The following is an 18,818-nucleotide window of genomic DNA, read 5'->3' as shown; positions in this document are numbered from 1 at the left end:
TGCAGACATATTTTCATATATTCTTACATCTTTCTTGTCCCCAAATACTGGACTTCACCTTCCTGTCAGCGTAAACCTCCATTACAGGAAACACTGAGGAAAAGGAAGTACCCACCAGAAATCATCTTACCTTGCATATATTCTTGATTTTATTTCAGTGACTTTTTTTTTAATCTCCTAGGCTTGAAGTCTTTGGGCTTAAGGTTAAGTCAAGGCAGTTATGTCTTCAGCAAAGCCTAGTTAATTTTTTAGACCCTGAGGGCAGTTAGAGAGGAGTTCAAGGCCACAGGTATACTTAACCTTTCACATCTGCTTTGGTTTCTTGTGTTTTCTACAGTGTCATACCACATTAGCAATAGCGCTTCTGGACTAAATCCTTTTTGCCATCTCAGGAAAAAGAAATTTGTTTGCAGTTTACCTTTGTATTCTTAGAAATACTTTAAAGTCTAAAAATGAATAAAAAATATTTAAATGTTAAACATGTGTGTGTGGTAAAATGGTCAAGTTTCTGTATGAGATGTAAAGTGGTGAACCAACTTTATGTAACAACATGACCATTCTCCTCTGATGTAATTATTACCCATTCTAAAAAGGAGTTTATGAAATCGTAATTACTTTGCCCTATTTGGGGAGAATTAAGTCATGAATAGGGTGTCACATTTAACATGGATATAGAAAAGTCTGTGGCTGGGTGCGGTGGCTCACATCTGTAATCCCAGCACTTTGGGAGGCCGAGGCGGGCGAATCACATGAGGTCAGGAGTTTGAGACCAGCCTGGCCAACATGGTGAAACCCCATCTCTACTAAAAATACAAAAATTAGCCGGGTGTGGTGGTGGGCGCCTGTAATCCCAGCTACTCGGGAGGCTGAGTCAGGAGGATCACTTGAACCTGAGAGGCGGAGGTTGCAGTGAGTCGAGATTACACCACTGCACTCCAGCCTGGGCAATAGAGTAAGACTCCATCTCAAAAAAAAAAGAAAAGAGAAGTCTTCTGTAACCATTGTATAACTATTAATTTTTTAGATTGGTTTGGCAGATTATCATTAGTTTGACAGATTAGTGGCAGATTATGTTCTGCCACTACAAAATTTTAAAAAATTAAGTCAGAAAATCATGCCCTAGGTTCTGAAAGACATCAACACAGGATATCTGAGTTGACTGTTTATGATTGTTGATCTGGAAATCAACTTCTTAAAACATTGAGACTTGAAATACAAAGGCTATGAGCATTCTGTAACACTTCTGTAGTAAAATTGGCTACATATTGAAAATTTACTCTTCATAATAAATAGTTTTCAGAAGCTTCTTGTCTTTCTTGCTTCCAGCACGTAGCTTCATTTTTTGGACTCACTGAAGAATCGAGGTCTAATGTGATCCTTATACATAGAATAGAGAACACCTAGAAAAAGAAGGATGTATATCAATTGAGTATCCATGGGAAACAAACACTGAATTTCTTCCACTTGTTGTATTTTTATGAAACTAGCCCACAATTTAAACAGAAACAAAGGCCCTCCTTCCTATGAGTTTTTGGTTTGGATCATACAAGTAACTCTAGAAAAAAAACTCTAGGAGTCCTTTAAAATCAATATCAACTTAAATTTATGATGTTATTGTGCCACCAAAATATTGGTGAAATGTTAGGAAAGTGGGAAAATGTGACCAGATGTTAAGATAAAAATAGTAGTCATCTCAATTAGCAAACATTTATTCAGTCTCTACTTGTACTCAGTATCCTGAGGAAAACAAATGGTGAATGGATCGAGTTCCTGCTTCTAGGGATTTATGATCTACTGGGTGAATTGCCTGTGAGTTTAGACAGATGGTATGTATGGCTTCCACAGAGTCCTGGGGCATGCAGAAAGGGGGAAGTAGCCAGGAGGAATAGGGTAAGAAAGAGAGGAGCTGCTTTAGTGAGTTCCAAGGATGTCAGCAAATGTGCACACCCAAAAGCAAGTTAGGGAGTTACAGATTTAAACTACAACTCACATACCACCACCAGCAGCCTATACCCATCTCAGTTATGAAGGCATCAGATCTTGAAATTAGATCCCTCTTCTGAGTGTGAAACCCATATATTCATTATTGTACGTATGACATTTTGGGTTTTTTTGTTTTGAGATGGAGTCTTGCTCTTGTCACCCAGGCTGGAGTGGTACAATGGCATGATCTTAGCTCACTGCAACCTCTGCTTCCCAGGTTCAAGCGATTCTCCTGCCTCAGCCTCCCGAGTAGCTGGGATTACAGGCACCCACCACCATGCCCAGCTAATTTTTGTATTTTGAGTAGAGACAGGGTTTTGCCATGTTGGCCAGGCCAGTCTTGAACTCCTGATCTCAGGTGGTCTGCCTGCCTTGGCCTCCCAAAGTGCTGGCATTACAGGTGTGAGCCACTGTGCCTGGCCTTACGTATGAGATTTCTACATTGCACAGGTAGGTGGTCTCTAAACTTTCCAAATTTACCTAAGTAAATATGTTGAACATGTCTCTCAAAATGTGTATTTATTTACTTATTATATGTTTTTGAGATAGAGTCTCTCTGTCTCGCCTAGGCTGGAGTGCAGTGGGGCGATCTTGGCTCACTGCAGCCTCTGTCTCCCAGATTCAAGCAATTCTCCTGTCTTAGCCTCCCTAGTAGCTGGGGTTATAGGCGCACGCCACCACACCCAGCTAATTTTGTATTTTTGGTAGAGATGGGGTTTCACCATGTTGGCCCGACTGGTCTTGAACTCCTGACCTCAGGTGATCCACCCACCTCGGCCTCCCAAATTGCTAGGATTAATAGGCGTGAGCCACCATGCCCAGCCAAACTGTGCATTTATTTATAAACAATATAAACGCAGGTGGGTGGTGGGGGCTCATGCCTGTAATCCCACCACTTTGGAAGGCCAAGGGAGGAGGATCACTTGAGGTCAGGAGTTAGAGACCAGCCTCGTCAAAATAGCGAGACCCATCTCTACAAAAAAATTAAAAAATTAGGGCGGGGCACAGTGGCTCATTCATGCCTGTAATCCCAGCACTTTGGGAGGCCAAGGCGGGTGGATCACTTGAGGTCAGGAGTTTGAGACCAGCCTGGCCAACATGGTGAAACCCCATCTCTACTAAAAATACAAAAATTAGACAGGTGTAGTGGTGGGCGCCTGTAATCCTAGCTACTCAGGAGGCTGAGTGAGGAGAATCGCTTGAACCTGGGAGGTGGATGTTGCAGTGAGCTGAGATTGCGTCATTGCACTCCAGCCTGGGCGGACAGAGTGAGACTCCATCTCAAAACAAACAAATTAGCTGGGTATGGTGGTGGTGCATGCCTGTAGTCCCAGCTACTAGGGAAGCTGAGGTGGGAGTATCAATTGAGCCCACGAGTTTGAGGTTGCAGTGAACTGTGATCACGCCACTGCAGTCCAGCCCAGATGACAGAGCAAGACCCTGTCTCCCCCCCAAAAAAAAGAGAATTGGTGGAACTGGAGTGGAGATTACGGTAAGCTGGGAGGCAGTGAGTCTGACTCAAGTTCTCTTCTGTCTTTTTGGGTTCTAGCTCATCCTTGCAGATTCCAGTTTATCTTTCCTTCCCAACTGTTGCCTTACTGACTTCAGTCCCCAGTATTAGAAACATAAGCAACAGCTTCACATAAACTGTTTAGCCAACTCCAAAAATGTTTTAAGGTCGTATCTCTCTAATAAATCCGTTATTCTCCTCCTCCGTTCTCCTGCTCATTCTCCTCCTCCTCCCGTTCTTCCTCCTCCTCCTCCTCCTTCTTTTATGATTACTATTATTATTTGGACGATGCCTCGCTCTGTGGCCAAGGCTGGAGTGCAGTGGTGCAAGCAAGGCTCACTGCAGCCTTGACCTCCTGGGCTCAAGCCGTCCTCTCATCTTAGCCTTCCGAGTAGCTGGGACCACAGGTGCATGCGACTTGCCTGGCTAACTTTTTAATTTTTTGTAGAGACAGAGTATTTGCCATGTTGCCCAGACTGGTCTCAAACTCCCGGGCTCAAGTGATTCTCCTGCCTTGGACTCCCAGAATGCTGAGATTACAGGTGTGAGCCATCACGGCCAGCCTAAATTGCTTTTTCTATATCACTACTGGTAGTTTTGCTTGTCTGAATCTTGACTGATACAGTTTGGAATTATAAGTGCTTCCAGAGGAACAGAACCAGGATGATAGCTTCTCTGAAGTGGTTCTGGGTTATCTGGAATTGGTTCTCTGATCTGTTTAGATTTAAAGGCATTAATGACCATGTTTTCAGTTACAAAGAGGATACTAACAGTCCATGGCATGTAGTAGCAAAATAGTTTCTTAAATTATCACCCATTAGGTCAGGCGTAGTGGCTTATGCCTGTCATCCCAGCACTTTGGGAGGCTGAGGTGGGAGGATTGCTTGAGGTCAGGAGTTCAAGACCAGCTTGGGCAATGAAGTGAGACCCTCATTTCTACAAAAAATAAAGGCCGGGCCCGGTAGGTCGTGCCCATAATCCCAGCACTTTGAGAGGCTGAGGCAGGTGGACCATTTGAGGCCAGGAATTTGAGACTTGCCTGGGCAACATAGGGAGACCCCACCTCTACAAAAAATTTAAAAATTAGCCAGACATGATGATGCTTACCTGTAGTCCCAGCTATGTGAGACTGAGGCAGTCAGGAGGATCTCTTGAGCCCAGGAGTTTGAGGCTGCAGTGAGCTGTGATCGCACCACTGCACTTCACCCTGGGTGACAAAGCAAGACCCTATTTCTCTTTTTTTTTTGGAGACTGAGTCTCTCTCTGTCACCCAAGCTGAGGTGCAGTGGTGCAATCTTGGCTCACTGCAACCTCTGCCTCCTGGGTTCAAGTGATTCTGCCTCAGCCTCCCAAGTAGCTGGGATTACAGGCACGTGCCACCATGCCCAGCTAATTTTTGGATTTTAAGCAGAGATGGGGTTTCACCATGTTGGCCAGGCTGGTCTCGAACTCCTGACCTCAAGTGATCTACTCACCTCGGCCTCCCGAATCCTGTGAGTGGCTCATCACAGTACAAATTCAATCCCCAACCTCACAGAGTCACTTCTGTTAAAGTTAAACCATTGCTTTAGAAGTAGTGGGACACTGAAAATTGGGAAGATGTGGCAGATGTCAATGAAATGGGTCTTTGAACACTTAACATTTTAGTGAGACTCCTTTGCCAATAGAAGCAGTCCTTCTATCCTGTCTGAGAATGACCGAAACTTGGACCAAAAGGTAATCTCCACTAAATGAAATTGAAATGCCAGAACTTCCTTGGTAGAGTAATGGTTCTCAACCAGGGGCAGTTTTGTTCCCCTGGGAAATCTGGTAGTGTCTGGAGATATTTTTGGTTGTCACAACTGAGGGTGTGGAGGTGAGAGGAAATTCTACTGGCCTCTCATGGGTGGAGACTAGAGATGCTGCTAAGCATCTTGCAATGCATGGGACAATCCTCCACAACAAGAATAATCCAGCCCAAAATGTCAGTAGTGCTGAGGTTCAGAAACTGCCACAGAGGTAGGTATGTTAGGGTGAATTTATCCTGCTTCCCCACACCTTAAACTAAGGTTGTGAGAAAGACATTTGTCAGGGTAGCGCTGGCAAGAGTCCTGTGGTGACTGTTCTCTGTATGCCAGACATGACAGTGCGAACTGCTGGGCTCCCTAAATTCAATGGGGATGATGGGATCCTGAGGCTATGGGGGTCAAGTGGTAGCATTTGATTGACAAAGACAAGGAAAGCATGATTGTTGTGATGGGCAGCAACGCCTAAGTATCATCAGAATAGTGTAAGTAAGCCACAGAGATCTTTGGCATTGGCTAACTGATTATAGTATCCCTAGAACTGAAAGTTATGGGCAGAAGCAGAAAAGCTCTAGGTTTGGTGAATAAAAGTCTAACTCAAGTCACCACAATAAAGAGCCAAGGAATTGACTCAGTTCCTAGAATTCAGACATTTTCACAGGCCCAGAAATCCCTTGGATGAAGAGGGAGCCAGGTCCCCTTAAGGAAAGACCCAGTTCAACAGACAAAAATATATATACTATAAGTCTTCCTTCTAGCCTTCCCCAAAGGGGACCTGTGCTCATTACCAGGGTACCTGTTCACCAATGAAGGGAAAATAATCACATTTATGGGGGATTTTTGAATCCTAGTTCTGAATTGACACTAATCTCTACTTTGGTAGAATTAGCGTGGCCTACCAGTCAAAGTAGGGGTTTACGGAGGTCAGGTGGTTAATGGAGTTTTGCTGTGGGTCTTCTTCATAGTCAAGCCTGGTGGGTCTCTGAACCCACTATCTGTTATTCCTCAGTTCTGAAATGTGTGATTGGAATAGACATACTCATCAACTGTCAGAATTCTTACACTGGTCCCCTGACCTGCAAAGTAAGGGCTGTTATAGTAGGAAAAGCCAAGTGGAAGGAAAAATAGTAAACCAGTGGCTGGGCACGGTGGCTGACATCTGTAATCCCAGCACTTTGGGAGGCTGAAGTGGGAGGATCACTTGAGCCCATGAGGTGAAGACCACCCTGGGCAATGTAGCAAGACTTCATTTCTACAAAAAAAAAATTAAAAATTAGCCAGGCATGGTGGTACACACATGTAGTCCCAGCTACTCAAGAGACTGAGGTGGATGGATTGCTTGAACCCAGGAGTTTGGGGCTGTAGTGAGCCATGATCATGCCATTATACTCCAACTTGGGTAACAGAGCAAGACCCTGTCTCAAAAAACAAAAACAAAAAAAACCACAAACGTAAAACAAAAGCATTACTCTATTCCTAGAGGGACTGTAGAGATTAGTGCCATCATCAAGGACTTCGAAGATGCTAGAGTGGCTATGTGGAATGGATCACGCCTGTAATTCCAACACTTTGGGAGGCCAAGGCAGGAGGATTGCTTGAGGTCAGGAGTTTGAGCTTGGGCAACATAGTGAGACCCTGTCTCTACAAAAAGATTTGGAAAAATGATACCAGAGTGGTGATTCCTAAAACATCCCCATTTAGTTTGCCTATTTGGCAGAAGACAGATGGATCTTGGAGAATGATACTATTCCTATAAACTTAATCAGGTGGTCACTCTGCTTATCCAGATGTGGTTTTGTTGCTGGAGCAAATCAACATAACATCTTCTTTTGGTATGCAGCTGTTAATCTGGTTGAGTGCTTTTTTCTGTATGTCTTTTAGTAAAGATAATCAGAAGCATTTGCTTTCACCTGGCAGGGTCCACAGTATGCTTTCACTGCCTAATCTCAGGGCTCTGTGAACTCTACAGCCCTATGTCATAATCTAGTCTGTAGGGTCCTTGATCATTTCTTCATCATACAGGACATCACTTTAGTTCATTATATTAATTTGACCTGAATATCAAGGGGAAATTGGAATGCATTATATCTTTTAGGGCACTTCTTGGTACTCCCATGTCCTGTGATGGAAGACAATGGAAAACTAAATCCAACACAGGCAGGATGCCTAATAATCCAAGTTAGGCATGAAGGAATGAAGGTTTGGGTCACCCCACCAGTCAAATAACCATGAGTAGCCAAGGTACTTGCTGAAAGCAAAAGGGATATGAAATGTGTAGTGGATGAATATAGATATAATACTAGCTATAACCATCTGACCAGCTGCAGAAACAGACTGTGATATTTAGGAGTGTTTCTTCCTTATTTTGATATGGATGCATTTGTGTATAGATTAGCCAAGTTTTTTTTCTATTCCCCACTTCTGTTTACCTATCATCTAACATAAGAAGTGTTAATAGGATTCAACCTTATATCTCAGGATTTAAGTCACAGGATATCAAAGGAGAATGTGATTCAGCTCAAAGAGGAATCAGCATCATCCAAAGATGTGTGAAGGGATTCTGTATCCTCTTTTGGGAGAGAACTAGCATGCTTTTGGATACACAGGGGGTGGCTGATTTTGCCACTGTCTTTATTTGGAAGTTAAGGGTAATTAAAAGAGGTATATATGGATGTCAAGTTGACAAGGGCTGGACAGTGGTAGGCTTGTATTATGTCAACTGAAGTAGCCTGTAACTGCATTTTCCAGAATTCCTTTCCTTTTATTACCAGGGTTAGTGCAAAAGAGACATCCTGCATGAGATTTAGAAGGTGGAAATGATGCAGCAGTCAAATTCTTCTTGTGTCTGGAAGACACTGTTGCAGTACAGTTTTGCTCATGTGCTGGCTCACTTTATTGGCAGGGGTCAGCAATCACGAGCACAGCCACTATGGCTCCTGCTGAATTTTCTCCTGCACCTTCCCTGACCCCTTTGCCAGCTCCAGAATGTTTTCTATATTTCATCTCCATCAGTGAATGTGGAGGCTTGGAGATGGCTGAAAACCCACAAGGATTCCAGTCTGTCCTGTGTATTGTTCTAGCTCATCTTTGCAGGTTCTGGATTTTCCTTGCTTCTACTTTCCTTTCTTTTCTTTTCTTTTCTGTTTTTTTTTTTTTTTTGAGATGGAGGCTTGCCCTTTCACCAAGGCTGGAGTGCAGTAGCGTGGTCTTGGTTCACTGCAGCCTCCACTTACCAGGTTCAAGCAGTTCTCCTGCTTCAACCTCCTAAGTAGCTGGGATTACAGGCATACACCACTACTCCTGGCTTATTTTTGTATTTTAAGTAGAGATGGGATTTCACCATGTTGGCCAGGCTGGTCTTGAACTCCTGATCTGTGATCCACCTGCATCAGCCTCCCAAAGTGCTGGGATTACAGGTGTGAGCCACTGCGCCTGACCTACTTTCCTTTCTTTTCTAATTCCTTTCCCTGCTGACTTCAGGCCCAAGCTCCAGATTCATAAGCAAGAGCCTCATAATTATATAAGTTCAAATACCTGTAATAAATCCCTCATTAAACATTACTACTAGTAGTTTTGCTTTTCTCATCAAACACCGATTCGCCTACCAAGCTATGTAGAGTTCCACTTACACGCCATGCTTCTGTGCCTTTTTTGTTTTGTTTTGTTTTTTGAGATGGAGTCTTGCTCTGTCGCCCAGGCTGGACTGCAGTGGCCGGATCTCAGCTCACTGCAAGCTCCACCTCCCGGGTTTACACCATTCTCCTGCCTCAGCCTCCCGAGTAGCTGGGACTACAGGCGCCCGCCACCACGCCCGGCTAGTTTTTTTTTTTTTTTTTTTTTTTTTTGTATTTTTTAGTAGAGATGGGGTTTCACCGTGTTTCACCAGGATGGTCTCGATCTCCTGACCTCGTGATCCGCCCGTCCCGGCTTCCCAAAGTGCTGGGATTACAGACATGAGCCACCGCGCCCGGCCTCTGTGCCTTTTTTTTTTTCCTCTGCCTAGAATCCTGAGGTCCTTCTCTGCTTAGTTAATTCCTCCTTATTCTTGGTTCAGTACATGGTTTACATCCTTAGAGAAGCCTCCTCTGGCCTCCCAGCCCTAGTTAAATACCACTCCCCTGTGTTTGTGCTTCCATAGCAACCTGTCCTATTTTTTTTTTCTTTTTTTGAGACGAAGTCTTGCTCTGACGCCCAGGCTGGAATGCAGTGGCATGATCTCGACTCACTGCAACCTCTGCCTCCCGGGTTCAAGTGATTCTCCTGCCTCAGCCTCCCAAGTAGCTGCAACTACAGGCGCCCACCATCACACCTGGCTAATTTTTGTATTTTTAGTAAAGATGGGATTTCACCATGTTGGCCAGGCTGGTCTCGAACTCCTGACCTCAAGTGATCCTCCTGCCTTGGCCTTCCAAAGTGTTGGGATTACAGACATAAGCCACCGCGCCTGGCTTTTTTTTAGATGGAGTTTCACTCTCGTTGCCCAGGCTGGAGTGCAATGGCATGATCTCAGCTCACTGCAAACTCTGTCTCCCAGATTCAGGCGATTCTCCTGCCTCAGCCTCCCAAGTAGCTGGGATTGCAGGCATGTGCCACCACACCCAGCTATTTGTGTGTGTGTGTGTATTTTTTTTTTTTTAGTAGAGATGGGGTTTCGCCATGTCGGCCAGGCTGGTATCAAACTCCTTACCTCAGGTGATCCACCCGCCTCGGCCTCCCAAAGTGGTGGGATCACGGGTGTGAGCCACCGCGCCTGGCCAGCCTGTGCTATTTCTGTTACGGCATCTATAACTTTATATTGTCTTCTTTCTTTCTTGGTCTGTCTTTCTAAGGAGACTAAACTGTTTAAGGGTAGGGACTGAGTCATATTTCTAAACAGTGTCTGGCACATAGCAGGCATTCAATAAATGTTTGCTGAATGATGAAAAGGAGGACTGTAACTTTGCAGTAAGGCTTCCTGTATTTGGAGCACATTACGGCTCACAGTAATAAGATTATTACCATATAACTTTCCTTGCAAGCCCCATGCCCATCATTCTATCATCTCCAACCTAGGCAGGATGACTCTACTCTGCACAGCATGAAGGGCACCTAAGAATATTGTGACCTGTTCTCATTAATGTAGAACAAACAAATTTAGATTACTTTAGGTCCTAAAATGGACTTCTTGTTAGAACTATCTGATTTAGCTGTGGGTATAACCTGAATTAATGAAGACAATTTTATACCTTTTCTTTGGATTTGACTGGTAGGTCTTGCTTAATTTATGGACTAATAAAAATAGATTTGCCTATTGCTGAAACTTGGAAGGAAAGAAGAAGGCAGTTGAGATTTGTGGGCTCTAAAAATGTCTTCTTCCTAGTTAAACTAATAACTACATTTGCTGTTCAGATAGGCTGGGAAATATGATCGCTGCTCTTAGCCATGAGATGGGGCTCACGGCCACAATATAGGCTGTGATCTATCTGGAACTGCTGCTCTTGAGTTATAGGATAGAAACTATTCACCACTCCCTTCACTAAAGAGAAGAACAGCCCATTGCCCTAGTTGTTTACCATGGGTTTTGTCAGTTTTTGTCAGCTGCAATCATAAAAAATTAAGCTCACAACTGGGCCACAACCTCAACTAAGGGAAGATGAGTCTTTCCTACCCCTCTCTCATTATATCATTGTGACCCAATATTCATCTTCTATTGTGAATGAATAAAATAAATATACTCTCAAAGACAGCTGAACATAAGATACCAATTAAGCAGGTTACCTAGAGTCACAGCTCCGACAACAAATCCTTGGGCAGCAACTCTCATGTGAATAAGATGAATTGACACTTTCTGATCTCTTCTGTACTTTAACTTGTAAAGACCATAGGACACCACAGACACAAAGCCTGCTATACCTGTGAATTTTAAAAGTATGGGTTATTTGGAAGGCTGGGGCAGGAGCATCGTGTGAGACCAGGAGTTTGAAAACAGCCTGGGCAACATAGCAAGACCCCATCTCTACAAAAAATTAAAAATCAGCCACACATGATGATACACATCTGTAGTCCCAGCTACTCAGGAGACTGAGGCAGGAGGATCCCTTGAGCCCAGGAGTTCAAGGCGTCAGTAAGCTATGATTGCACCACTGCACTCCAGCCTGGGTGACAGAGTGAGACCCTGTCTCTAGAAAAAAAAAAAATGTATGGGTTAAGTACACGGCAGGCAAGAATTTTCAAGTGCTTAGAGAGTTAAATGAAAGAATGTCTACAGGATAAGAACCTAGAAGATAAGCAGGAACGGCCTCAGCAAAGAACATTTTTCAAAGAACCAAGCTGGATTTGATCTACCAGACTGTAAAATGAGCCCTTAATATTCTTGGGTCCAATATTTGCAGTTTTGACTCTTCCCAGGAAAATTAGAACCATACAGTGTAATAACTTGTCTAGTCATTTGTAATTTCCTGAGGAATGATTTCAAACTGTGCATGCTACAATGTTATTATCTGTGGCAAGTCACTTAGCCAGTAAGTGAACTAACCCAACATCTCAGTGCCCACAGCTTTTGAGTGTTTGGCTTGACTCGTCTCTTCCTGTAACCAAATAAGGAGTAAACCCAGTAGAGTGAGAAAAAATTTGTTCTTCTATATAAAGTGAAACCATAAACTTTAGTGAGAGATGAAAAGGTATGAATATATGCGCGAGAAGCATAATTCTGGCAAGAACTGTGATTGTAGAAAAGTTCAGAAGCCCATACAAATATTTCTGTATTTCCTACAAATGTCAAGGGGTGAATATACTGCTGTGACAACTAAGATTCTATGTAACTGGTGCTGAAACAAAAAACTCATCAACTAAATAGGAAAGATTCTAGAAAAAGATTTAAAACACTGAGAACTTAATGCATGACAAAACAAAAATAGCCAGATAACAGATACTGGGCCAGGTATGGTGGCTCACGCCTGTAATCCCAGCACTTTGGGAGGTTGAGGCAGGTGGACCACTTGAGGTCAGGAGTTCAAGACCAGCCTGGCCAACATGGTGAAACCCCATCTCTACTAAAAATACAAAAAATTAGTGAGGCATGATGGTGTGTGCCTGTAATCCCAGCTACTTGGGAGGCTGAGGCAGGGGAATCACTTGAACCTGGGAGGCGGAGGTTGCAGTGAACTGAGATTGCACCACTGCACTCCAGCCTGAGTGACAGAGCAAGACTTCATTTCAAAATATAAAACAAAGCAACAATAACAAAAAACCCGGATACTGGAATAATTTAATAAATGCCATTAAGTACAACTTATTGGTATAGAGAAGAACTAACTTGGATTTGTATTTCTCACTAGACCCTGAAAACAATTTTTGGATAAGTAAGAGTTAAATGCAAAACAAAATAAAAATACAACAACAAAAACTGAAGAAAATAGAATGGTGTATTTATAACATCTATAAGAGGATATGGGGCCGGGCACAGTGGCTCACACCTGTAATCCCAGCACTTTGGGAGGCCGAGGCAGGCGGATCACCTGAGGTCAGGAGTTGGAGACCAGCCTGACCAACGTGGAGAAACCCTGTCTCTACGAAAAATACAAAATTAGCCTGGCATGGTGGCGCATGCCTGTAATCCCAGCTACTCAGGAGGCTGAGGCAGGAGAATCGCTTGAACCTGGGAGGTGGAGGTTGTGGTGAGCCGAGATTGCACCATTGCAGTCTAGCCTGCACAACAAGAGCAAAACTCTGTCTCAAGAAAAGAAAGAAAAAAGAGGATATGGTAGAGGTAATAGAATATGACAAGGACAAAATACACAGTGAGAAAACATTTGCACAGTAAAAGTGTGTGTCTTTTTTTTGTTTGTTTTTCTTTTGAGACAGAGTCTTGCTCTGTCACCTAGGCTGGAGTGCAGTGATGCAATCTCAGCTCACTGCAACTTCTGCCTCCTGGGTTCTAGTGATTCTCGTGCCTCAGCCTCCCTAGTAGCTGGGATTACAGGCGTGCACCACCACACCTGGTCAATTTTTGTATTTTCAGTAGAGATGATGTCTCGCTATGTTGGTCAGGCTGGCCTTGAACTCCTGGCCCCAAGTGATCCGCCCACCACAGCCTCCTGCAGTGCTGGGATTACAGGCATAAGCCACTGTGCCCAGCCTATTTTTTTGGGTTCTCTGTTCTTTCCCATTGATCTATACATCTGACCTTCCATCAGTACCACACTGTGTTGATTACTGTAGCGATATAGTCAGCCTTAGTATCAGCCAGAGTGATTCTTTCCACTTTGCCTTTTTTTTAAAAAGGATTATTTTAGCTTTTCTAGGACTTGTGCCTTTCCATATAAGATTTAGAATAAGTTTGTCTATGTCTACCAAAAACCTTGCTGGGGTTTTGACAGGAACTACATTAAGCCTATAGATAAACTTGGGGAGAATTGATGTCTTTACTAATATACTGTGCTTTCCAATTCATGAACACAGGGTCAGGCGTGGTAGCTCATGCCTGTAATGCCAGCACTTTGGTAGGGCAAGGCAGGAGTATCACTTGAGGTCAGGAGTTCAGGACCAGCCTGGCCAAAATGGTAAAATCCTGCCTCTACTACACACACACACACATACACACACACCCCTCCAATTCATGAACACAGTGGTCTCTCCATTTTTTTTTTTTTCTTGAAACAGAGTCTCACTCTTTTGCCCAGGCTGGGCTCACTGCAACTCCCACCTCCAAGGTTCTAGCGATTCTCCTGTCTCAGCCTCTTGAGTAGCTGGGATTACAGGTGTGTGCCACCACGCCTGGATAATTTTTGTATTTTTAGTAGACACGGGGTTTTGCCATGTTGGCCAGGCTGGTCTCGAACTCCTGACCTCAGGTGGTTGCCCACTTTGGCCTCTCAAAGTGCTGGGATTATAGGCGAGTGCCACCACGCTTGGTCGGCATTATGTTTTTAGTTTCAGTTTCCATATGCTTGTTGTTAGTAAATAGAAACGCAAATTTTAATCTAAATGTAAGGATCAATTAAAAAAAGAAATGCAGGCTGGGCATGGTGGCTTACTCCTGTAATCCCAGAACTTTGGGAGGCTGAGACTGGTGGATCACTTGACGTCAGGAGTTTGAGACCAGCTTGGTCAACATGGTAAAACCCTGTCTCTATTAAAAATACAAAAATTAGCCAGGCATGGTGGTGCATGCCTACTTAGGAAGCTGAAGCACGAGAATCGCTTGAGACCAGGAGGTGGAGGTTGCAGTGAGCCAGGATTGCGCCACTGCACTCCAGCCTGGGCGGCAGAGGGAAACTGTGTCTTAAAAAAAAAAAAGCAAGTAATTTTTATGTGGATAGCATGTTTGGAATAACTATGTTGGCATATGCGTGTCTATGGGTGGGTAAGGATATATTTCTTCTTTCATGATCCATTTAATAAATGGAAATAAGAATCAGTAAATCATTACATTATAGGCTGATTCACAATAAATGAAATAAAAATGACTAATGTGCTACAGACATAAAAACAGCAGAAAAAAAAAAATTGATGATGGTAGACACATGAGGAAACAGGTAAAACCCTGAAAACTCTGTCAGTTCAGCCAAGTCCTTCTGGAAAGAACTCTGGAAATATATAACAAATGATATTAAACTGAACATGCTTCCTGCTCTGGAAATTCTACTTCTGGGAACATACTCCAAGGAAGTAACCAAAAGAAAAATCAAGAAAATGACACAAAGATGTTCAGGGTTACACTATGTTTGAGGAAAACCCAAATAACCCAAATGGCCCAAACAGAAGAAAAACTGCCATTGCTATAAAAATAAATAAGAGTAGGGAGTATTAAAACACAGAAATGTACATATGTTAGGTGAAACAAGCAAAGCCAAATAATCTGTCAACACATACTTTAAATAGATATAATGCATGCAGAGACCTTAACAGTGATTGTAAGATGATTTTGAACAATGCAAATGTGTTTATAATGATGGAAGTTGCTTAAGATAACCAATAAAAAATGTTTTATAAATTACCTGCATAGGACCCTCCATCCTGTAGCAGGGAAATACACATAGTAGATAGTGTTAAAATGACAACAGCTAAACAAATTATTCAATGATATATATCCAATTTTTTTTTTCTAAGATAGAGTCTCACTCTGTTGCCAGGCTGGAGTGCAGTGGCACGATCTGGGCTCACTGCAACCTTCACCTCCTGAGTTCAAGTGATTCTCCTGCTTCAGCCTCCTGAGGAGCTGGGACTACAGGCGCCCGCCACCACGCCCAGCTAATTTTTGTATTTTTAGTAGAGACAGGGTTTCACCACATTGGCCAGGCTGGTCTCAAACTCCTGATTTCAAGCGATCCACCCACCTTGGCCTACCAAAGTGTTGGGATTACAGGCGTGAGCCACCGTGCCCAGCCTACCAAATTTTATCATTATTTATTTTTTAGCAAAAACTTGGCTCTCTTCCCTTAATCAAATGAAAGTCCTGTTCTTACTTAAATTGGTTTTGTTTCTTTTAGAGATTAAAGTCAGGACCTTTACTGTTTTCCATATAGTGTCTCTAGTTTGTTTATAATTGAATTTAACTGGAAACACTTTTATCTTTCCACTTTAATCACCTAAATGTCTCTGGAAAAATAATTTAATGTACAACAGGCACAGTGGTGCATATGTCTCTTTGTCTCTGTTCATTAATTAATCTCTGTTCATTAGAGTGATCTGTTCAAGTAGCATTGAGTTTTTGAATTTTTTTTAGTTAAAAATGCTAAGGAAGATAAATCACTATTAAATTGTTTGCTTCCAGGTGCTATTACAAGTCTTAAATGAAACTTCTAAACAGAATATTACTGTAAAGTAAAATTTGATTCTTTCTTGATATGTAAATAAAGACAGGAAGTTGCTAGAGTCACAGTAACAATGGGAACATCTGACATACCTATTTAGACATTTTTATGGAATTAATATTTTTGCAAACTTACGTCAGTCAGATTTAAGTAAATTATTTTAATAGTTTCCAGACAAAATGAACACAAGGAAACAGGTATGGCTGCAGTATACATCCATGGAGAAGAAAGAGAAAACTCAGACTTTAAAACATAATATTGGTGCTTAGGTTTTGTGGTTTTTTTTAAGTCCACATACACATAATACTTGTTGAAAATGTAAACATACTAAATATGTGTGGGGAAAGGATAAACAGCTAAGGGTCCAGATCACTAATCATAGTATCTCTTTTTTATTTTTTGAGATGGAGTCTTGCTCTGAGCCCAACCTCCGCCTCCCGGGTTCAAGTGATTCTGGTGCCTCAGCCTCCTGAGTAGCTGGGGTTACAGGTGCGTGCCACAATGCCCAGCCAATCTCTTGTATTTTTAGTAGAGATGGGGTTTCACCATGTTGGCCAGGCTGGTCTTGAATTCCTGACCTCAAGTGATTCACCTGCCTCGGCCTCTCAAAGTGCTGGGATTACAGGCGTGAGCCACTGTGCCCAGCCTAATTATAGTATCACTTCTTTAGTCCAGAATTTATTTTGCCATCAAACTCAACATCTGGAGCACACCAGGAAGCCAACACAGACGGCCACTGAGCAGCCAAAATGACCACCCCAAAGTTCATGCTCACAAGTGTTCAGATAGGTCCAGGCTTTTACTCAGAGCTTTCCTCTGAATTGACTCACACTTCTTTCAAGCTTCGGTATCTAACTTCTGGTGTCACAGAACATTAAAAACATTAGATGCAGAAGTTTTTGGTTTTTTGTTTGTTTGTTTATTTGCTGTTTTTGAAAAAGGGTCTCACTATGTCACCCAGGCTGAAGTGCAGTGGTGTGATCTTGGCTCACTGCAACCTGCACCTCCTGAGCTCAAGCAATCTTCCCACCTCGGCCTTCCAAAGTGCTGGGATTATAGGTGTGAGCCACCACGCCCAGCCTGGAAGCAGAAGTTTTTAATGTGCCCAGTAGTAAGAAAGAAACAGAAAAATCTATAAACAGAAGACGTAAGAACTTTAAGTTTAGATTACTTACAAGACAAAGAGACATATGCATCTCAATAGTCCCTAATAGGCTTTAAATATAATAAACTGATGCTGCTGTTGATGGTCCTGAGTTATGGCTGAAATGTTAATATTCATTCAATCTATTCCATCTGACTGGCTAGGAACTAATACTTTTAGGTAGACTTCTAACAAAATGGATAAAATAGAATAACATTTGATGCCTCAAATAACAGCTAACATTTACTGGGGGCTTACCATGTGCTAGGAACTATTCTGAAAGTTCAACACATGCCTAGAGGAGGTTAGCTTCAATTATCTGAAAAAATTCAATTATAAGAAACATTTCAATCCTCAGTGGCACTGGGTAAGGCATCATTGTGTTACTACAGTTTTCCGCATCCAGTCAAGGCTTGTACTTACCTACAGGGACAAAGGGGGAGTCTCTAGATTTCCTGATTAGTCGGGATAATTGGCCTTCATCCTCTTCTGCTGACCACTGGTTATCTGAAGACATTTTCTTCTCTAGTAACAATAGGATATAAATGTGGTTGCCGTGAATCATTAAAAATAATTTGTTTTTCATCTCCCATCATACTCTTGATTATGTGTTTTTTTTGGTCTTCATTTGTTTGATAAGCCTATCTGCTCAACTGAAATAAACAATTGTCTTTCCTTCACACTTTTCACTACAGAATTTTTTCATTTTGCAGGGGAAGGGGATAAGAAAAAAATACATAGCTACTCGGGAGGCTGAGGCAGGAGAATAAGTGAACCGGAGATGAGCTTGCAGTGGCAGTCAGCGCCACTGCACTCCAGCCTGGGCGACTAAGCGAGACTCTGTCTCAAAAAAAAAAAAAGAAAAAAATACATAGAGAGAGGAAATGATAATCACATTTCATGAATACAGAGTAAAAACACAGATCATAATTCTGTTATTCAGTCTCCTTTCCACTGCTCAGCATTTGAGATCACTGGGAACCTCAGGACTTCTTCCACAAGCACTGTATTTGAAGAACAGTTTCTTTTTAAAGTATCATTTTAAAGAAGTATGGCAGTGCCAACATAGGCAAAAATACTTCCAGATTTACAGGTATCGGCAGAATGATCACTCCAACTCTGCAGAATGTGCAGGGCATTATAAAGTCATTCAGATACTTACCAAGCACCTACTGTGTGCCAGTTGCTATCCTAGACAACGGATTCCTTGTCTAGCCTGGCTTGTCTACATAAGATGAACGAAGAAACTTGCAAAAGCAACTATGATCACAACAGATTTAGCAGCACCTGAGTCTGTTCCCTGTGCAACTTATTGTGTTCACCCCAGAATTCAGATACAGCGGCTTCATCCTATGAATGAGGCTTCATCAGAAAACAGAAGCTTAAGAAGCGCAATACCTGTAGCGTACCCCACCACCTGCTGTCTGTCTCCTGGTGTTCCTTCAGCAAGAGGCTGTAGATCAGAACAGGTGTTTGTTGTCAGGCCAGGACACAATGATGTGCAATTTCCAACTAATTGATAATGGGAAAGCCCAGAAACACGCCCTAGGGGGCTGGGGGAGTGGTCGGCTGGTATTGGCCAAGATTTCCAGCACCCTGCCAGA

At 42.7% G+C, this 18,818-nt stretch overlaps 1 protein-coding gene across 1 annotated transcript; it reads right to left on the bottom strand.

The window, feature by feature from the left end:
• Positions 1–904: 904 nt before the first annotated feature.
• On the bottom strand, positions 905–17,731 carry HIGD1C (HIG1 hypoxia inducible domain family member 1C). Its single transcript, XM_017945868.3, has 3 exons — positions 17,638–17,731; positions 11,035–11,169; positions 905–1,400 (listed from the first exon to the last, which is right to left on the bottom strand). The coding sequence occupies exons 1-3, from the start codon at positions 17,729–17,731 to the stop codon at positions 1,336–1,338; spliced, it is 294 nt and encodes a 97-aa protein (XP_017801357.2). The 3' UTR covers positions 905–1,335.
• Positions 17,732–18,818: the final 1,087 nt, after the last annotated feature.

Source organism: Papio anubis, chromosome 9 (genome assembly GCF_008728515.1).
Source record: "Papio anubis isolate 15944 chromosome 9, Panubis1.0, whole genome shotgun sequence".
Lineage (NCBI taxonomy): Eukaryota > Metazoa > Chordata > Mammalia > Primates > Cercopithecidae > Papio > Papio anubis.
This window is presented reverse-complemented; position numbering and strand designations above follow the sequence as displayed.